The sequence below is a fragment of the Petromyzon marinus genome, chromosome 4, assembly GCF_048934315.1.
Source record: "Petromyzon marinus isolate PM22_M1 ecotype Great Lakes invasive population chromosome 4, UKy_Petmar_22M1.pri1.0, whole genome shotgun sequence".
NCBI classification, from domain to species: Eukaryota; Metazoa; Chordata; class Hyperoartia; order Petromyzontiformes; family Petromyzontidae; genus Petromyzon; species Petromyzon marinus.
This window is the reverse complement of record NC_133670.1, coordinates 10,269,143-10,287,248: the sequence shown is the minus strand read 5'-3', so window position 1 is coordinate 10,287,248 and position 18,106 is coordinate 10,269,143. Positions and strand designations below refer to the sequence as shown.

The window sequence follows — 18,106 nt, the reverse complement described above, 5'->3', positions numbered from 1 at the left end:
GTTTATATTATGAAATGATAAGTTACGAAGGCCGGAAACGCATCCTCATAGTACTAATGTTATAACATATTCAGTATACGAAGTTTAAACATACGAAGCTCCAGGAACGCATTAACCTCGAATATTGAGGTGTTACTGTATATATTTTAGTCTTTGAACTCGTAGTGATTCAGAATATATTGAAATGCTTCATCTAATTCCATAGAGAATCACGTGAGACTAAACAGTGAACAATAGCTGCAGTTTTTCCACTTGCAAACAATAACTTGTAGCAGTAGTAAAACAGGCAGCTTCGTAATGCTGATTTACTTATGTTATGTTGACTAAATGAAAGGAGCCATACTCTACTAGTTTTCAAACATTTCGAGTTGATGTAGTTTGGGAATTATAACTTTAAGCCACTGTTTCGCATGTTGGTGTCGGAAAATTGCAGTCTTGGGTCCTCAAGACCAGCCCTCGCCCTCAATGCCAGCTTCAGGACATTTTCTCGGTGTTTTGTCCTTGACCCCTGTTCTCGGGTGTGTGGCCTCGGTCATAGAACTTGGCTTCGAGGTCCTGGCCTTGGCACTGCCCTTAGCCTAGAGGAAGCAGCCTTGAGGTTGCAGCCTTGACTGGCCTTGACACTGACCTTAATCTAAAAGACTCCTGGCTTCGACCTTGGCTTGGCCTTGTGGCTCAGCCTAGGTCTCATAGGTCCTGGCCTTGAATCCAAGAATGGAAAATTTACAAGCGACAGTTCACAAACTCTAAGCCATTAAGGCCGAGAGATAATATACAGCCACAATGTAATGCGCTCAGTGCAATGATTACGACTGTTTCGCAAAATCCAGTTCTTTAAATCATGAGGATTAATGACGGATTCCAAATCTTAACTTTTTCCCCCAAGTGAAAATAAAAGCTAAATGTCTTAATGTGTGTCTAATACATGACACGACATTTAATTTTATGTTCAAATGAGCATAAGTTGAATTTTCAGTGCAAATGGATGGAAATATCTTGAGAGCTCGGTGTGGGCTCGATATTTTATTTCTTGGGGAAGTTGTTAAATGACTAGCATTCATCACAGTGTGTGTGGTAGCAACAAAGGGCTGTGGTAAATTGTGTACAGGCTGTGCTTTATTTTATTGCCTCGTTATCTTGAAGTTTTAAATTCAAGTTGGACTCCTTTTGTTTACAACAGCTGTAATCTTTTGTGTGTCAGGATATATTATGATGAGCATCCTTATTTGTATCATTATGTATCTGCCCAGTAACTCTATGCTGTTGTCATGTAGAAATGTGTTTTTGTGTGTAGTTGTGTATTTGATGAGTATAGTATATGTGACAGAGACAGAGAGAGAGAGTGGGGGGGGCAGAGATAGCAGAGTGATTTGCGGATCGCACTACGAACCCATTTACCCGAGTTAGATTCCTCGCCATGGACAACATCTGTGTCAAATGGTATCGGAACGTATCCTGGGCCTCCGCGAGGTTGGCTCGCCCTCAAATGAGTACCAGCTGCAGTATAAAGACCGGCGCTGGATAGACATCGGTGGACAGGCATGGTGCTGGCTGCACCTCCTCATGCAGGTCTTTACAGCAGCACATCCACCGAGAGTCTATGGACTATCTGGGGGATTCTTTGGCTTATTTTATGCTCACATGGATGTTTTTTTGTTGGATCTTCTTTAGAATAAGAATCTGTACTTATACTCGAGGAATCTGATGATCTATGAAGCACTTTTTCACAGCCGCCTTCATAACAGAAGCATTTGTTTAACAAGCCATATTTTTCTGAAGAGCCTTGTAATATAATAATGAATTCAGGGCTTTCCTTCTTAAACAAATGCTCCTTGAAAATGTTGGTCCAAGGAACCTTTTGGTTGATTGTGCCTAAATGTCATTTTCCTTTTGGCTACGAAGCAGACCCTTTAAATGTATGCTGTATCAATAGTGAATTCTAATAAGACAGATTATGATAAACTTTAATATTGATAAAATGTCAGGCTATTAATTCAGTTAAACTCCTTTTTTCAATAGTGTCCTACTGCATATACATCACAAAACACACATTTGTCACATTATGGAACTGGCATTACATTTCTAAAATTAATACGAACGTATCAAATACACATTTTATGTTACAAATGTAAAAGTCGGTGTATATATATATACTTTGTTTCATAAACAGACACAACTTGAATGCAGGTAAAGTTTTGTGAATGCAGGTAAAGTTTTGTGAAACCAGTTTCAAGTGTAGATTTTCACAGCCACTCATTATTCATGCATGGCCTTCAGGGTTTAGTCGTGAGATGAGCATTTATTTCGGTTTAACATGTAGGCTTTCGCGACCAATATTATTCATAATAAAGGTTTTTGGGTTAGATCGCGTTATTTATAAATGTGTCGTAACCCTTCACCACCCGACACGGCCAATCAGCAAAAAAGTGTCACGTTGACAAAAGACAAATAGTTCACTACTTTAGCCCACCGGTGTGTTGAAGAGTGAATCCACAACATTTACAGTTTGAGTACTGAAACACGAGCAAAAGTTATTGACTGGGAATACTTGTGGAATAACATTTCCCGATATCATGTTTATTTCTTACTTTCCCCACATGAAACTCTCTTTGAAATCCCCAAAAGTGCACGTGTATTTTTAGTTTGTATTTTGGTGACATTTCATGTTTTTAAAATCTGGACATTGCTAAGTTGAGTACAAATGTAATATTTAAAATGGTAACTTTATAAAAACCATCAGCATTTTGGATGAAAAAGATCATAGACATTTTATAAAAAAACTTGCTTACCTTGTTTGTGCCTGGGGAGTTACCCAGAGCAAAAAAAAATGGCACTTGTCCCCAAGATCGTTGTATTTTTTTTCTCTTGTGATGGTTTTTTTTTGTCATTTACAAATTTGAACTAGTGACGCTGACTCAGTACTGACATGGCTATTAACCCACTGAAACAGCCATCCATGCATGAATACTTTGTAGTAACCATTAAAAATCATAAATAATACTCTAATTATTGCTTGTTTACCCAAGAGAGCTTGACTGCATGTAAACATAATTCAAGCGCGCATTGCCTGGAATTTTTGATCAAATAATGCAACATGTAGTACCGGTAAGAAACATGCATATAAGCGAAGCACACTCAAACTCCACACAACAGGCTAGGATCCTACTTATTGTACTGCCACACCTATAGGCACCTTACAACATATGCAGTGCCATATTTCATATATGATCCCACGATGACCAACACATCCTGTCCTAAGTAAGTGGATTACAGGTGTTTTCCACCGCACTCAATTGGGCTTTGTAAAATGCTGAAGGTGCCGTAATTCAAAGCACATTATATGCTAAGCCTAAAGACCCCATAAAAAATGACATCCCAATTGTGTTATCAATCATGTCATGCTATGTAAGTGTAAACCACATTAATATTTTCTAGACATTTGATAGTTGATTTCAATCACAATGTGTCATGAAGCTGTCCATCAAACCCAGTGTCCCTGCAGAATGTTTATATTTCCCACAGCATGTTGCTCTCATTTTCTTCATCAACATGATTGATGAATGATGAGCTGGGAACACCCACAGGATAGGAACACTCGTGTGTTTAGATCCAATCGCACATAAGTTCACTAGTGATACTCATTGCAGTAGCTGTCAAACTAATATACGTAGACCTCAATCCAACAAAGTAGATGGGACCTCTGTCCAGCACATCAGCTGTACTCGTTGAACGAACGTACAATGTGACAACGACATTTTGTATGTTGGGCACGTGATATTGCTTTTCTAAAAAAATGACTTGTACGTGTCGTGGATTGGAAATCCGAGTTTCTAGTCCCTTGTGAACGGCACAATATATCCTACTTTGCACTATATGGCATCACAAATAACTCTGCAGCGGACGCATGTGATATTCATTTTTATATTTCTGACAATTTATGAGTATATTTGTTTCATGTTATGGATGTGGCTGTCCTCGATCGAAGGACATTGTGCTCGGTTACACGTTACGCTGAATCAGCCAGGAAAGCGCTCACCGAGTCTCAAGAGTCCATTTTAGGAGGGTCCTGCCAGGTTTCCACAGGAAGGGGGCGATGTTTGCAGGGGATTTCTAAGCATTGGACATTGTTTGGCCAACACCAGTTAACATTTGTACATGTTTCTTTAGCTGTGAAACGGAGAACCCGGAGGAAACCGATTCAGTCAAGATTTGGGTCTGAATTGCTTTGCCTTAAAATAAGGTGAAGACTTTTAGGTGAATTATCAGTCCTATTGATTGTCATATGATTGTTTTTGTTATCCGGCATGCAGAATAAACAGAAATCCACAGACATGTAATAATCGATAACAAAACAGCAATTTACGAATGCATAAATATATGGATAGGTGAAAAATTACCAATCTACATACATAAATGGATAATTAGGTGTTGATTAGGTAGGTATTATTTTACGATATAGTACAAACGGTTAGAACACACAGCATATACATGATTTTTAGAACGTGGCAACATCATATGCATCACATACTCCAACTGTGTGGGCTAGAGAGAGGAAAAGAGAGATGGAAACATTTCAATAAAAATAAAAATGGCAATTATTGATTTCTGGGAGCTATTTTACATATGATTGCTCATGGTGGCTGGCCTATAGCATTGCATTAAGTACTGTGGGCCAAAATGTTTCAAAGTGGCAGTAAGTGTGGGTGATACATCTGGAAGTCTGGGGATGTGTGGCATCGGGCAGATTAGTGAGGGCATTCCCTCATGTTACTGGCTGACCACAGCATCCTGAGGCCCTCCCCTGTTGTCTCAAGGTTGGTCGTGGTGACAGGGCTTTTTCACCAGCTACCAGAATTAATTGCCCCCGTCATTGAATAATATCTGTTTAGCTAATGCAGGGCTGTGCTTGAGCACGTGTGTGGGCATTGGGCATAAAAGTATATGTGTTAAAGTATATTTGTTAAGTACATTATGGGAGCAAATGCACAAGAATGTGATATTTACCAGCATATACTCATATTCTTGGTTCTTTCGGTAAAGTCACGTAGAATGGAAACAATCAAATAATAAAAATATATATTACTTAAAAATAATAAAAAATATATATTTTGTATTGTTTCCCTTCTACGTGACTTTACCGAAAGAACCAAGAATATGAATCCCTGCAGTCACGAAAGCTTTAAATCAAAGCATATACTCAATTAATAAAATATATCAAATTTACATTCAACACTTCCATTACAACATGTAAATAAAAACAAAACATTAACTCCTGTGACTAGTAAATAATGAATACAAAATGAAGTCATATATACGACATAACCACTTATTTACATTTACGAGTCAGCTAAAGGGACTTTGGATTTTTGGAAATAAATACATACATTATAATCAACACTAGGAGTGTTAGGCATATCGTTGGCAAGTATGATATAGCAAATGCATGTACTTGAAAAGTTTATACTTTAAATATTTTACTATCATTGCACTAAAGCCTCGTCTTAAACAGTGCTTAAACACTGTACACTTGTGAATGATGGAAAAGATGTACAAATCCCAACTCGTATATTTTAAATAATAACCTCTCAACATGTGATAGCACCGTGAATCCAAAAAAGTGTATAAATGACTTTAAACAGTAAATGTTAAATATATTCATTAAAATAAATTAACAAAGATAAGAAGAGTGCTATTATTCACAAGCAATGACATCCTCAGGGATGGGTAAGTGATAATTAAATATTTACAATTTCCTGTGCCTTTGACCTTGCAGTTTTCCTATCCAGCACTCCGGTAATCATTACCCGTGCATTGTCCTCAGTGCTGAATATTCCACCAGCGAGACGGGTGAGGATCAGATGTCTTAGCAATCACGGATGCCGCTTTCACAGGTGCCTGTTGCTGCTTCATAGCAATTCCGGAAGCACAGATAAACCCACAATCTCTCTCCAGGGTCTCTCATTCCTTATTTTATTCAATACATTTGAATAGCCGCCAACCTTCGTTAACAAAATTATTTGGCACATGTCGTGACGGGTACTGCAAGATCCGACCATGTCTGTCCAGTGCTCGCTAGGCTGCATTGGCTTGCGGTTGCTAAACGAATACATTTAAGGTCGTGCACATTACACACAAAGTGCTTGCCATAAATGAACCACAATATCTTGCCAATCTTGTCAAGGAGCATACACCATCACACAAATTCTGGTCACCCTCGCAGTGGCTTTTTGCAAGCCATCGAACAAAGATGGCCAGTGCATCGCGTGCTTTCAGATGCGCTTCTGTGGCCGTCTGGAACCCTCTTCTGATATTAGGAAACCACTGGAGTGATGCAATTTTAAATCTAGATTGAAAACTAATTTCTTTAGAATTGCTTTTTGTGCTTAGTTTGTTGTCTTTCACCTGCACCTTTGAGTAGCACGGTTAGCTACATACGGTGCAAAAGAAGTTCAACATACATCAAGCAAGTAGAAATATACGATTAAATATGAGTGGAAATACATACAGGGCAACTGTACACGTTTAAACATAAAATGACATATAGCTGATTTATGTTTTCACCTACTGTTTTATGAATTGTCAAGTGCTGGAATTAATTATTTCTTGAATAAAAAATATTATAAATTATATACATATGAATATAAATAGAATAGCAGCAGTGCATTATTAATATTACTAAGATGAGATGTAAGGAAGGCAGTGTAATATATTTTTTATGCTTATCAATACGTGTCACTTGTGGTTAGACTCATACCACATATGCAGTTGTCAATATCAGGTCAAAGTATTTTTTACATTTCTTAGCCAAAAGGGCACATAGCCAGGTACATTGTGTGGTAAATTGCAATATTTATGGTATCCAAGATACATTTATTGCATCTTTTTGAGGAGGTCTATACGTGGAATATATTGCAAGCTATTATGCTTACATGGACAAGATTGTTCAGCTGTTGTAGACAGATGTATCGTGTTGAGGGACACTTATGACTCAGGAAAGTAAGCATTAACATTTTCATGCAATGGTTTTCCATTGAAGTTAAAAGAGTTCATCCGAAGGGTCATAAACTAAACCCTTTTTGCTTGTTTTTCTTTATCATAGACTACGCATTTAACTTTCAAATGACGTTGGTTTTAAGTGTTTCTATGCATAATGTAAACACTGGTATTTTTTTTTCACGCACCAAGGATTTTCACGAGCAAATATTAAACCTATTTTGCAGGATGTCCTTTCCTTTCATGCCTACAAAACTGTTAACTTTGAAACAAATATAGGTGACAGCAAAGCTCACAATCACCTGCTTCTAAATAAATAAACTCACGATAGTTACTTCATTTTTTTTAGAGGCGTGCTTCGTGTGCAGATATAATATAAAACCATTCCTTGACACTGGCACACAATTGCTTGCCCATATTCAGAGTGACGGGGTCGTTTTGGACCCACAGTTTATAAGAGAAGACATGCCATGTAACGACGCTACTTTAATATCAAGACATTCCACTTCACATTATTTAGGAGTCAAGAGGCGACTTGAACCAGTCCATAAACTGGCAAAGCTTTGAACCGTGAGGCAGAAATGCTTGACCTGGAGATATCCATGTTATCCAGTTTCAACCAAACAACAAATATGAATAAATAGGAGTGCAAATTATGATAATAATTTACCGTTTGTTGTTAATCCACTGCTGGATGATGGCTTCCTCATATTGTGTTGCTTGCAGGGTGGTTGTTTGACCGAATTCCACACTGGGTGATGTAGATTGGTCAAAGACAGGTCCAGGACTAGTACAGATAGCCGTGGCCAGGAATCAAACTCGGGTAGCTATGCTAATAACAGAGTACATGCTAACCACTGTGCCACCGTTCGATCTTAATTAGTGCTTATTGGTCTTAAAATTAGAATACTAAATTAGAGTGTTTAAATGTATTATATTGGCTCCATATTTTGTATGTCACGGCTCGCCATGTAAAACAGAAAAGAGGTACACACACCTATTATGGCAGTTGGAATTTATACAGGAAAGAGTGCACTACATTTGTATTTGTCAGTTTAAAAAAATAAATACGTTGTGTTTTGGTACACGTTATAGGAGCAGACTTGCGAAATCACTGGTGCCCGTAGAGTTTTGTCAAATGAGTGATACAAAAAAGTTAAACAAAGCTTAAAAGCTAATTCTATTGCAAGCATGAGCCAGCTTCATCAGCCTACACAGATTTACCAGAGATTTGGCAAAGCACACTGTGGGTAGATTATGCTTAGACCTGGCCAATTGGCCCAACTCAGGATTGGAAGGTGGTGAATTCAAATATTGGTCAGGGGTCGAGTCATTTCACTGCGGTCAACAAAATGACTATCGCTTTGTGACAATAGTGATTATACTGTGTCCTACCATAGGAATATAGACATTTCCACCCACTGGCTCAAGGCCACCACCAATCACCCGAGGCTTATTTGAGCGGGGAGACTCTTCAACATTGACGTTACAAATTTAGATGAGATCCAGATCCAATGCGACCACATATCCTCCTGCGTGTCTGATGGAAAGCTGTGTAATACACTGTGGGTAACTGTTTTGCGTTTTGTGAGCAGGGGCCGTGTACATATTAATCAATGCTGACACCCAAATTTGTAGCAAAAAAAATAACTCCGACATTGCATGAACTGCTTTGATACAGTGTGATTGTGTACAATAAAAGTGAATGCGGCTGTTTGCACATTGTTAATCAATTTAATGTTCAACATTTACAATGATAATGCACGTGTCCAATGTGTTATAATGATATAAATGTAAAACATATATAACAAGATTTTATACTTCTGAAATGAATGTATATTTTAGGACAAGAATAGAGTTGCAAGCATGCTTGGCCGAGCTGTATACGATCACTGTGAGAGATAGGGCCTATTATTTTTTGATGCACGATTGTCATTTATTTCTACTCTAAAAGCATAGAGAAGCAGAGTATATTTGGACCGCATAATGTGTTCACTGATAAAAGAAAATGATGGTTAAAACATGTTTCATACAGTGAGGGAAAAAAGTATTTGATCCCCTGCTGATTTTGTACGTTTGCCCACTGACAAATAAATGATCAGTCTATAATTTTAATGGTAGGTTTATTTGAACAGTGAGAGACAGAGTAACAACAACAAAATCCAGAAAAACGCAATTAAAAAATCTTATAAATTGATTCGCATTTTAATGAGGGAAATAAGTATTTGACCCCTCTGCAAAACATGACTTATACTTGGTGGCAAAACCCTTGTTGGCAATCACAGAGGTCAGAAGTTTCTTGTAGTTGGCCACCAGGTTGCACACATCTCAGGAGGGATTTTGTCCCACTCCTCTTTACAGATCTTCTCCAAGTCATTAAGGTTTCGAGGCTGACGTTTGGCAACTCGAACCTTCAGCTCCCTCCACAGATTTTCTATGGGATTAAGGTCTGGAGACTGGCTAGGCCACTCCAGGACCTTAATGTGCTTCTTCTTGAGCCACTCCTTTGTTGCCTTGGCTGTGTGGTTTGGGTCATTGTGTCATGCTGGAATACCCATCCACGACCCATTTTCAATGCCCTGGCTGAGGGAAGGAGGTTCTCACCCAAAATTTGACGGTACATGGCCCCGTCTATCGTCCCTTTGATGCGGTGAAGTTGTCCTGTCCCCTTAGCAGAAAACACCCCCAAAGCATAATGTTTCCACTTCCATGTTTGACGGTGGGGATGGTGTTCTTGGGGTCATAGGCAGCATTCCTCCTCTTCCAAACACGGCGAGTTGAGTTGATGCCAAAGAGCTCCATTTTGGTCTCATCTGACCACAACGCTTTCACCCAGTTGTCCTCTGAATCATTCAGATGTTCATTGGCAAATTTCAGCCGGGCATGTATATGTGTTTTCTTGAGCAGGGGGACCTTGCGGGCGCTGCAGGATTTCAGTCCTTCACGGCGTAGTGTGTTACCAATTGTTTTCTTGGTGACTATGGTCCCAGCTGCCTTGAAATCATTGATAAGATCCTCCCGTATAGTTCTGGACTGATTCCTCACCGTTATCATGATCATTGCAACTCCACGAGGTGAGATCTTGCATGGAGTCCCAGGCCGAGGGAGTTTCTTCCATTTGCGAATAATCGCACCAACTGTTGTCACCTTCTCACCAAGCTGCTTGGCAATGGTCTTGTAGCCCATTCCAGCCTTGTGTAGGTCTACAATCTTGTCCCTGACATCCTTGGAGAGCTCTTTGGTCTTGGCCATGGTGGAGAGTTTGGAATCTGATTTATTGATTGCTTCTGTGGACAGGTGTCTTTTATACAGGTAACGAGCTGAGATTAGGAGCACACTCTTAAAGGGAGTGCTCCTAATTTCAGCTTGTTACCTGTATAAAAGACACCTGGGAGCCAGAAATCTTTCTGATTGAGAGGGGATCAAATACTTATTTCCCTCATTAAAATGCAAATCAATTTATAACATTGTTGACATGCGTTTTTCTGGATTTTTTGTTGTTATTCTGTCTCTCACTGTTCAAATAAACCTACCATTAAAATTATAGACTGATCATTTCTTTGTCAGTGGGCAAACGTACAAAATCAGCATGGGATCAAATACTATTTTCCCTCACTGTATTGTACAATCAGTAAAATATAAAATAGTTTTTTTTATTTCAATGAAAGGTGCATAATAATTGACAATTATCGTGCCTTAAATTAATGTGTTTTTGCATTCTCTTTGTATGCACATTTGAATCATTTTTTTAAAATTCATTACCAGTGTAATCACTTGAGTGGTGTATGGGGAATAACAAACCACAGCTTCTCACTATTTTTGTATTTGTTGATTGGCCTCTGAAAACATTATTGACAGTTTCATTGTTTCTTCACACCTAGGATGCCTCAATAGCTCACAGATTTCACCTGATGAGAGAGAAGCACCCAGAGAAATTCAACAGCCGGTAAGATCACACACACATCCTCTAGGGTCCTCATTCAAACAGTCATCGTTATGGTCGAGCCAGGGTGTTATTAAAGTCATTTTAAGATCTGTGAATATGTATATTAACATTTGTTGTGTATTTTAATGTCGAATTTTGTTTTAAAAAAAGAGATGAATTTTATATAACCATGACAACATTTCTCGAGTTTTCTGTGTGTGCCATAATATCCACTACTGGATGAAGGCCTACCCATGCCGTGTTGGTCATGGGTGTTATACTTCACCAGACTGGTCATTGCAGGTTATCTCATAACCAGTTCCAATATCACCTTACTGTTAGCTCTGGCCAGGAATAAAACTCAGATCTCTGAGTTAATAGAGCAGTGTGCTAACCACTATGCCACCATTGCACTCCATGAGCGTGCAAATATTCCATACAGTTGAATTTGGATAGCAGGGATAGCTACTTATTTATAGACAAAGAAACAACTACACCGTTTCATCTTCCAGATACACCTATTTTTAAATTATGATCCTGTATCCATTTACTTTGAAGAAGCAAGGACATGTTATATATTCTTGGTTCTTTCGGTAAAGTCACGGAGAAGGGAAACAATAAAATAATACAAAAATATAAATCAATATTATTTTATTGTTTCCCTTCTACGTTACTTTACCGAAAGAACCAAGAATATGAATCCCTCCAGTCACAAAAGCTTTAAATCAAAATTCAAGGACATGTTGTTTAACGCATCTAACATTATATAGTAATTTATTCAAAAGTTAATGGGAAAGTGGTTATATTTTTTATTTTCAGTAGCTTACTTAATAATTACGATTGATAATACCTTCTTTGTATTTATCACCTTCCAAGCGCTTGTCTAAATTGAACACGAGTGCTTTTGCATGCATACATTGACTGGTACTGTACGCGTAACAACTGTGGCCACCTTGGCAGCAGAGCGTGGAGCTTCACATAGTGTGTATGAGCCATTATATTTGTTTAAGGTTTGAAAAGTGGTTGCGAGAAAACCTGTGTATTTTTCACTTCATAATAAAAAAGCAATTCAGAAAGTGTGTTTCATGGCTTGAAGTTGGGAACGTTGAAATAATGTTGTGGTAATGTATTTAGTAAAACAAAACCAGTTGGTTTAGCAATTTGAATGATTTAAACAAAAAACTGCAAATCAGGTGATATGTGTTTTACTTTTGTAATTAGCTTTTTATGCCCCACCAAAATAATGTATAATCATCAGAAGCAATACAGCTCGTCAGAATTTAGAATGTTTATTTAACATTTTGACTTCAAACTTTCGTGACTGCAGGAATTCATATTCTTTGGTTCGATCGCAACACAAGCGGACGACTGCTTGTGTTGCGATCAAAACGTCGTGATATTTTTATTCACTTTATTTTTATTTTTTCTATCTACGGAACTTTACCAAAAGAACCAAAGAACATGTTTATTTAACATGTTTTCATTGTTATGTAAGCCTTATTAGCAATCATTGTAAATATACTTAAACCACTTACTGGCCTCAAATACATTACAACACCAAGTTATGATCAAGACCCTAAGTTATCCGTTGAAAGGCTTTTGTCTTATTGAGTTATACAAAAGCTAGCTGAATAAATTGTTCAACCTATAAATATTTGTAGACCGTATAACTAGACTTTTACTCTTATCAGATATATGTTTAATGTCCCCAATGCTTATTTCATCTGAAATATATATTGGAGACATTGACTTTCTATTAAGTTGAAATAATGTGCAAAATCAGTTGCCCCAGCAGACCCACCTCTCTGCCCAACCCCCCCCCCCCCTCTCTATTTAAGGCCTCGACACAGAGGCATTGGGTCTCTGTGTGTCTATGTTGTCTCTCTCTCTGTTTGTCTGTGTTGTCTCTCTCTGCTTGTGTGTCTGTGTGTCTCCGTGTCTGTGTTTTGTTGCTCTCTCAAATTTAGTTCTACCTGATGACGGTTGCTTGTGTTGCAATCGAAACGTCGTATTCTATTATTTATTTATTTTATTCCTACGTGGCTTTACTGAAAGAACCAAAGAGTACAGATATTTATACTTTGCTTAAATGCTGTGTACATTATTTTTTTTAAGTTCACACCGGTTACAAAATCAGACATATATACAAACAAATATTGCACCTACATTATATTTTGGGGGATATATTTTAAAAGAGAATCTAGTCATGAAACTGGTAAATAATGGCATCTTAAATGCCACAGGACCCTTTATTTTAACACGCACTGTAGCACAGACGAGAGAGAACGGAACGCGACCTAAGCACAACTGTTGGATCATAATGCACCTGTAAGGCATTACTGGGAGAGCCAGTGAGAGTAATCAAACCAACGTAACCTCTGAAGCTAAGTGTACGCTGTTTGTCCCCCCCACCCCCCATGGCTAAGCTGTCATACTCTCATCTACAACACTTTGGGTGTTTGTAGCAGTTGATAGCTGGAATGCTGATAAGCTCTCATGAAATGTATTTGTATTTCCCATTAGCAGACTGCCCCATATTGTTGTTCTCTAATACCTGTTAAGATATAGGGTTGAACAAACATGGTCAGCTTGAAAAGTTACAGTTTTCTATTTCATCGATGTTCTTACTGTGTATCAGTTTACCCTCCCAATAACTTTCGTGGACTCAATAAAAAAAAAGTGCACAACAGTTACAGGCTTTTGTAACTTCTAATATAGAAGATAAAGAATTTTAAATTAACTTGGTGATATTTATGCACGCCAGAGGTTCTCCAAGTTAAAATATTAAAGTGTCTCATGAAAGCTGAAATATCTAGTTGTAAATGCATAGTCTTGCAACTCCATGACCCTCTGCCTGCCAGGGATATTTTAAGGTGTTCTCCAGCTGGTGAACTCCTAAAAAAACGATTAAAAATCCACCAGTGACCACAAATTGTTTATTTCATGCACACCTCATAACTGTATGATGGATGGCAGACAGACGCACATGGCTGCAAATATGCCATGGTAGTGCAAGTTTCACATTAATAATGAATTACTGCTGGGATATTTTCATGAGGACCTCAAAAAATGGATACAAATGACACATTTTAAAATGTACTCATGGTAATTTATTGTGATGTATCTTTCAGGAAAAATAAAGAAAAAAAACACAATTATTGACTAATATCTCAATTCAACCTTTGATAAATAAAGCATAATGTAGTATATTTGCCGAATTATGAAGATGCATCAACCTATAACGTATAAAAACATTCCCAATTAGCATAAGCAAGCAGAGTGTTCAGTTCACAAAGTGTAGAAAATATATTCTGTATTTTAAAAAATGATGTGTTGCTCTAGGCCTGTAGGTCCATCAAGAGTGAGAGAGAATCGGTTTACTAAGTGTGCTCCTTTCCACCAATGCTTCTCAAAATAGAACAAAGAATCCTACAGTTCCCTGATAGTGCCAGTCTGATGTTTCACATCGGTTTTCCCTCTGGTGAAGAAGCTTCCATTTCAGACGATTAAATTCCCTATCGTAGTGAGCAATGTGAAAATAAATAAATCCACCACGACATTTACGTGGTATTAAGCTGGTGTGTTACAATAGGTGTGAATTGACTAACACGACCTCGAATAACATATTAGAAGTGCTTTACATTTTTTAAACTGATATGTACATTTCAGCATTGAAATATTCACTTCCTTTTCATATCTGTTACTGTAATTACATTTTTCTGATTGTTTTTTTTATCTTAAGAAGCTCATCAATGTTTATTTAAAACTGCATTCAAAGTTGTGTTAGAGACCTAAATTAAACAGGCAGCAGGGGTATATGTTGGCCTTATATACCTGCATGTTTTCAAAGTGTCACGTAGCAAGCCAATAGAAATACATTGTGCTTTTAATGTTTGAGGTGGTATGTTGGCATTAGAAGAGATGTGTACATTATATAACAAAAAGAGAAAGTGAGCCCCAGAGTTCTTCAATGCTCATTCTGAATGTGAGAATATTTATTTAAATCAAGGTAAGGCTTTGCTGGGTTTGTGTTGGTGTGGGGCATGGGACATGTAAATAGAGTGACTCGTCCCTAATTGCTGTGATGAGAGAACACGTTGTTTTGACATTTGTAGGCCAATAGGGCCTTCACAAGCATCTCGCGGCTATCTTTCTTTAAAAATTCTTATACCAGCACGTTACTTAAGACGTACAGCAGTCATATAATAATGTGGTTAGCATGCAATAATCGCACTGTCATGAATAGAAGTGGTAAACGTTCATGTGGCTATTACATCTCAACAAAAGAGTCCAAAAAAAATCACATTACGCTGATGAACATTTATAAGTATGGACACTTATTAAGGCTCTGCTTCATGCCATGGATAATGTGAAACTTCCACCATTGGCTCAGGGTGACTGATATAGATTAGCGCCACTGAACACTCGTTTGAGCAAAGAGACAATACGACTTATGAAGAACAGCTCGTGTGAACAGAATATATACTTCCACATTAGTGCCTCTGTGACCTAAGCAGCTGTGGATTCCACGATCCTCTCCTTGGTAATCTGGGCACAAGGGGTTGTTTTATATCACAGTTGCTAAGCAAAGTATCCACATTGGTAAAATGTGAGCTAATTAATAAAACTGTAAGGCAGTGAGGGTTCTTCAAAGCACCATTGTGAACTATTTCCATACATTTACATGGCTGTCTGGTGCAGACAATTAGGTTGTTGCCCTCACTGTTGTCCGCAGAGCTTGTTTATATATTTCGGTGCGTGTGTGAATGATAGCACCGCCTGCCAGTGGAGTTTCTCTTGGTACTCTGATTTCCTCCCACATGCAACAAAAAATATTGTATTTGCCAAGCATCCCAAACATAGCCCTCCTGAAAAGAAGAGTCTTTGGGCTCAGTGAGGTTTTCCTGAACAATTCAAATTCAAGATCATGATCCAAGGTCAGTCCACTGCGGGATGCAGGCCTCCCCAGGCTTCCGTCATCTCTCACAACCCTGGGATCGTGTATAACAAAGTGAATCCACCGAGCACCTGCCCACGAGCTGATTTCATTGCTCTGTCTCCCCCATTGGATGTCCTCTTCAAAGTGGTTTCTTCCATGTCTGCCACTCCATCATTGTTCTTTGGCCATCGTCTCTTCGAGTGACATATCATGCCCGAGCGCGCTAACTTTTCTTAACAGTTTGAATGATGGCATTCATCTAGGTGTATTCTCTAATCCAGTAAAATTAATTCTGCGAACAATAATAGTTACATATTCTTGGTTCTTTCGGTAAAGTCACGTAGAAGGGAAACAATAAAATAATAAAAATACATTTTTTGGTATAGTTACGTAGAAGGGAAACAATAAAATAATAAAAATATATTTTAAGAATATATATTAAATACATAATAAAATAATAAATATATATTTTTAAGTATCTTTTTAAAATATATTTTTATTATTTTATTGTTTCCTTTCTTCTCGACTTTACCGAAAGAACCAAGAATATGAATCCCTGCAGTCACGAAAGCTTTAAATCAAAATAATAGTTAAATTTATAATTCAGCCTCTAAAGATGTTTTACAGAGCTGTTCCAGTTGAATCTTCTTACTTTACATGTTTAGAACATTCGAGTAAATTATATGATGCATATCGCACTGACACCCCACTCAATATTTAGTCTATTTTCTTTGTTGCAGAGTGGTTAAATCTGCTTATGTCAAAATCGAATGGAGAGATTTTGTTTACATTGAGCCCATGTTGTCAGGCTTGGCTTTATTCCATTTATGATGCATTCACAGTCCCCGATGCTAAGTGCTCACACATCAAGGAGCACGCTGCTGAGTCCATTTATACAAAAAACAGTAATGACTCACACCTTCCAAAGCAGTTTCTGTACTTTTCAAGCCACGAGTTAGTGCTGACTGACCGTGTTAGGCTTAATATAAGATCAGCCAACTCATATTCCACTCAATAAAATTCTGGGTCTTGGTACATTTATGTACACAATTATCGCCTCTGTTAAGTATGTTTTATGGAACTGTAATGCCAAAGGAAGTGTGTTAAACTTGTTATAAGTGCTGTGCTGTCTCCTGCAGTTCCTCAAAAAAAAACCATGACCGTTTTTGACCATATTTCTTAGAGATGGCAAAGATGTGGGGAAACCTTCAACCAGCAGTGGATCGATGGATTGATCATGGCTGTTGATAATCTTGATGACCATGGCTGTTGATAATCTTGATGACCATGACATTGTATAATACACTATCCAGTAATATATTGAGGGATACCTTGTGTTGTACCATGACAAGGTACTTTTTAAAGAGTCATTTCGAAATAACAGTTTTGAAAGGATATGTATTCAGACAAATACAGACACACTTAGTGCATGTAAAAATACCGATGCAACATTGAATTTAGGCATACATTAGGTCGGCATGCATTAATGGATGATGTGTAAACTTCGTATTATATTGATGATAATATGATTTACATGCTTCTTTATACATATTATAAACGTCTACAAGGCATATCTGTAATGATGTGCCAGTGCCTAACTGACCCGTGTTATACTGATGGCTGATGTATGTTGTGCTTTGTTAGGGTTAGGTTTACAAAAAATGGTAAAACAAAAAAACGTACAGCAAAACAAGAAGCTTCAATAGAGCCTCATCCCATGGTAATTAGTGAGTGTGCGTTGTCCGAAACAATAGTATTGAATTAAACGATATCAGTCCAATTAATACATTACACTACAATTTGGAGATGTCTTAGGGATGGCAAACTGCATCTGAAGACGCTATACAAAACAATGTGCCGTACAAATGGAGTTGTTACATCTGTGTATAAAGCATACGTTTAGCTTTTCAGTAACATTGATTTACAATAATTTGCATGATTTGCACATTTTATTCCGGAATACAGGATGAAGAACAAGCTGTGGTACTTTGAATTTGGGACATCAGAGACGCTGTTTGCTACCTGCAAGAAGCTCTACGAGTTCATGGAGGTGGAGGTGAGAATGGGATTTGTGACATCGTCGTCATACGTTGGATGAAAACGAACACACGCCAGTCATGCGTGACATGAGGATTGCACGCAGTCCTACTGCATAGGAGAGACGCAATTGAGATCGGTGTTTGCCATTGCTCCGTGTAAGGCGCTAAGCTCTACAACAATATCCTGCCTGTGCGTAGACAGACTGGTTA

General features: G+C 38.0%; 1 protein-coding gene across 3 annotated transcripts in view; it reads left to right on the top strand.

Moving 5' to 3' along the window:
- The window catches only part of LOC116938745 (diacylglycerol kinase beta), a 131,922-nt gene that overhangs the window by 76,959 nt on the left and 36,857 nt on the right, over positions 1–18,106 (top strand). For all 3 annotated transcript variants that reach the window (XM_032946320.2, XM_076056136.1, XM_076056133.1), the window contains exons 19-20: positions 10,875–10,939; positions 17,823–17,913. In XM_032946320.2, coding sequence (XP_032802211.1) covers positions 10,875–10,939; positions 17,823–17,913 — 156 coding nt within the window. The remainder of the gene's footprint in view (positions 1–10,874; positions 10,940–17,822; positions 17,914–18,106) is intronic.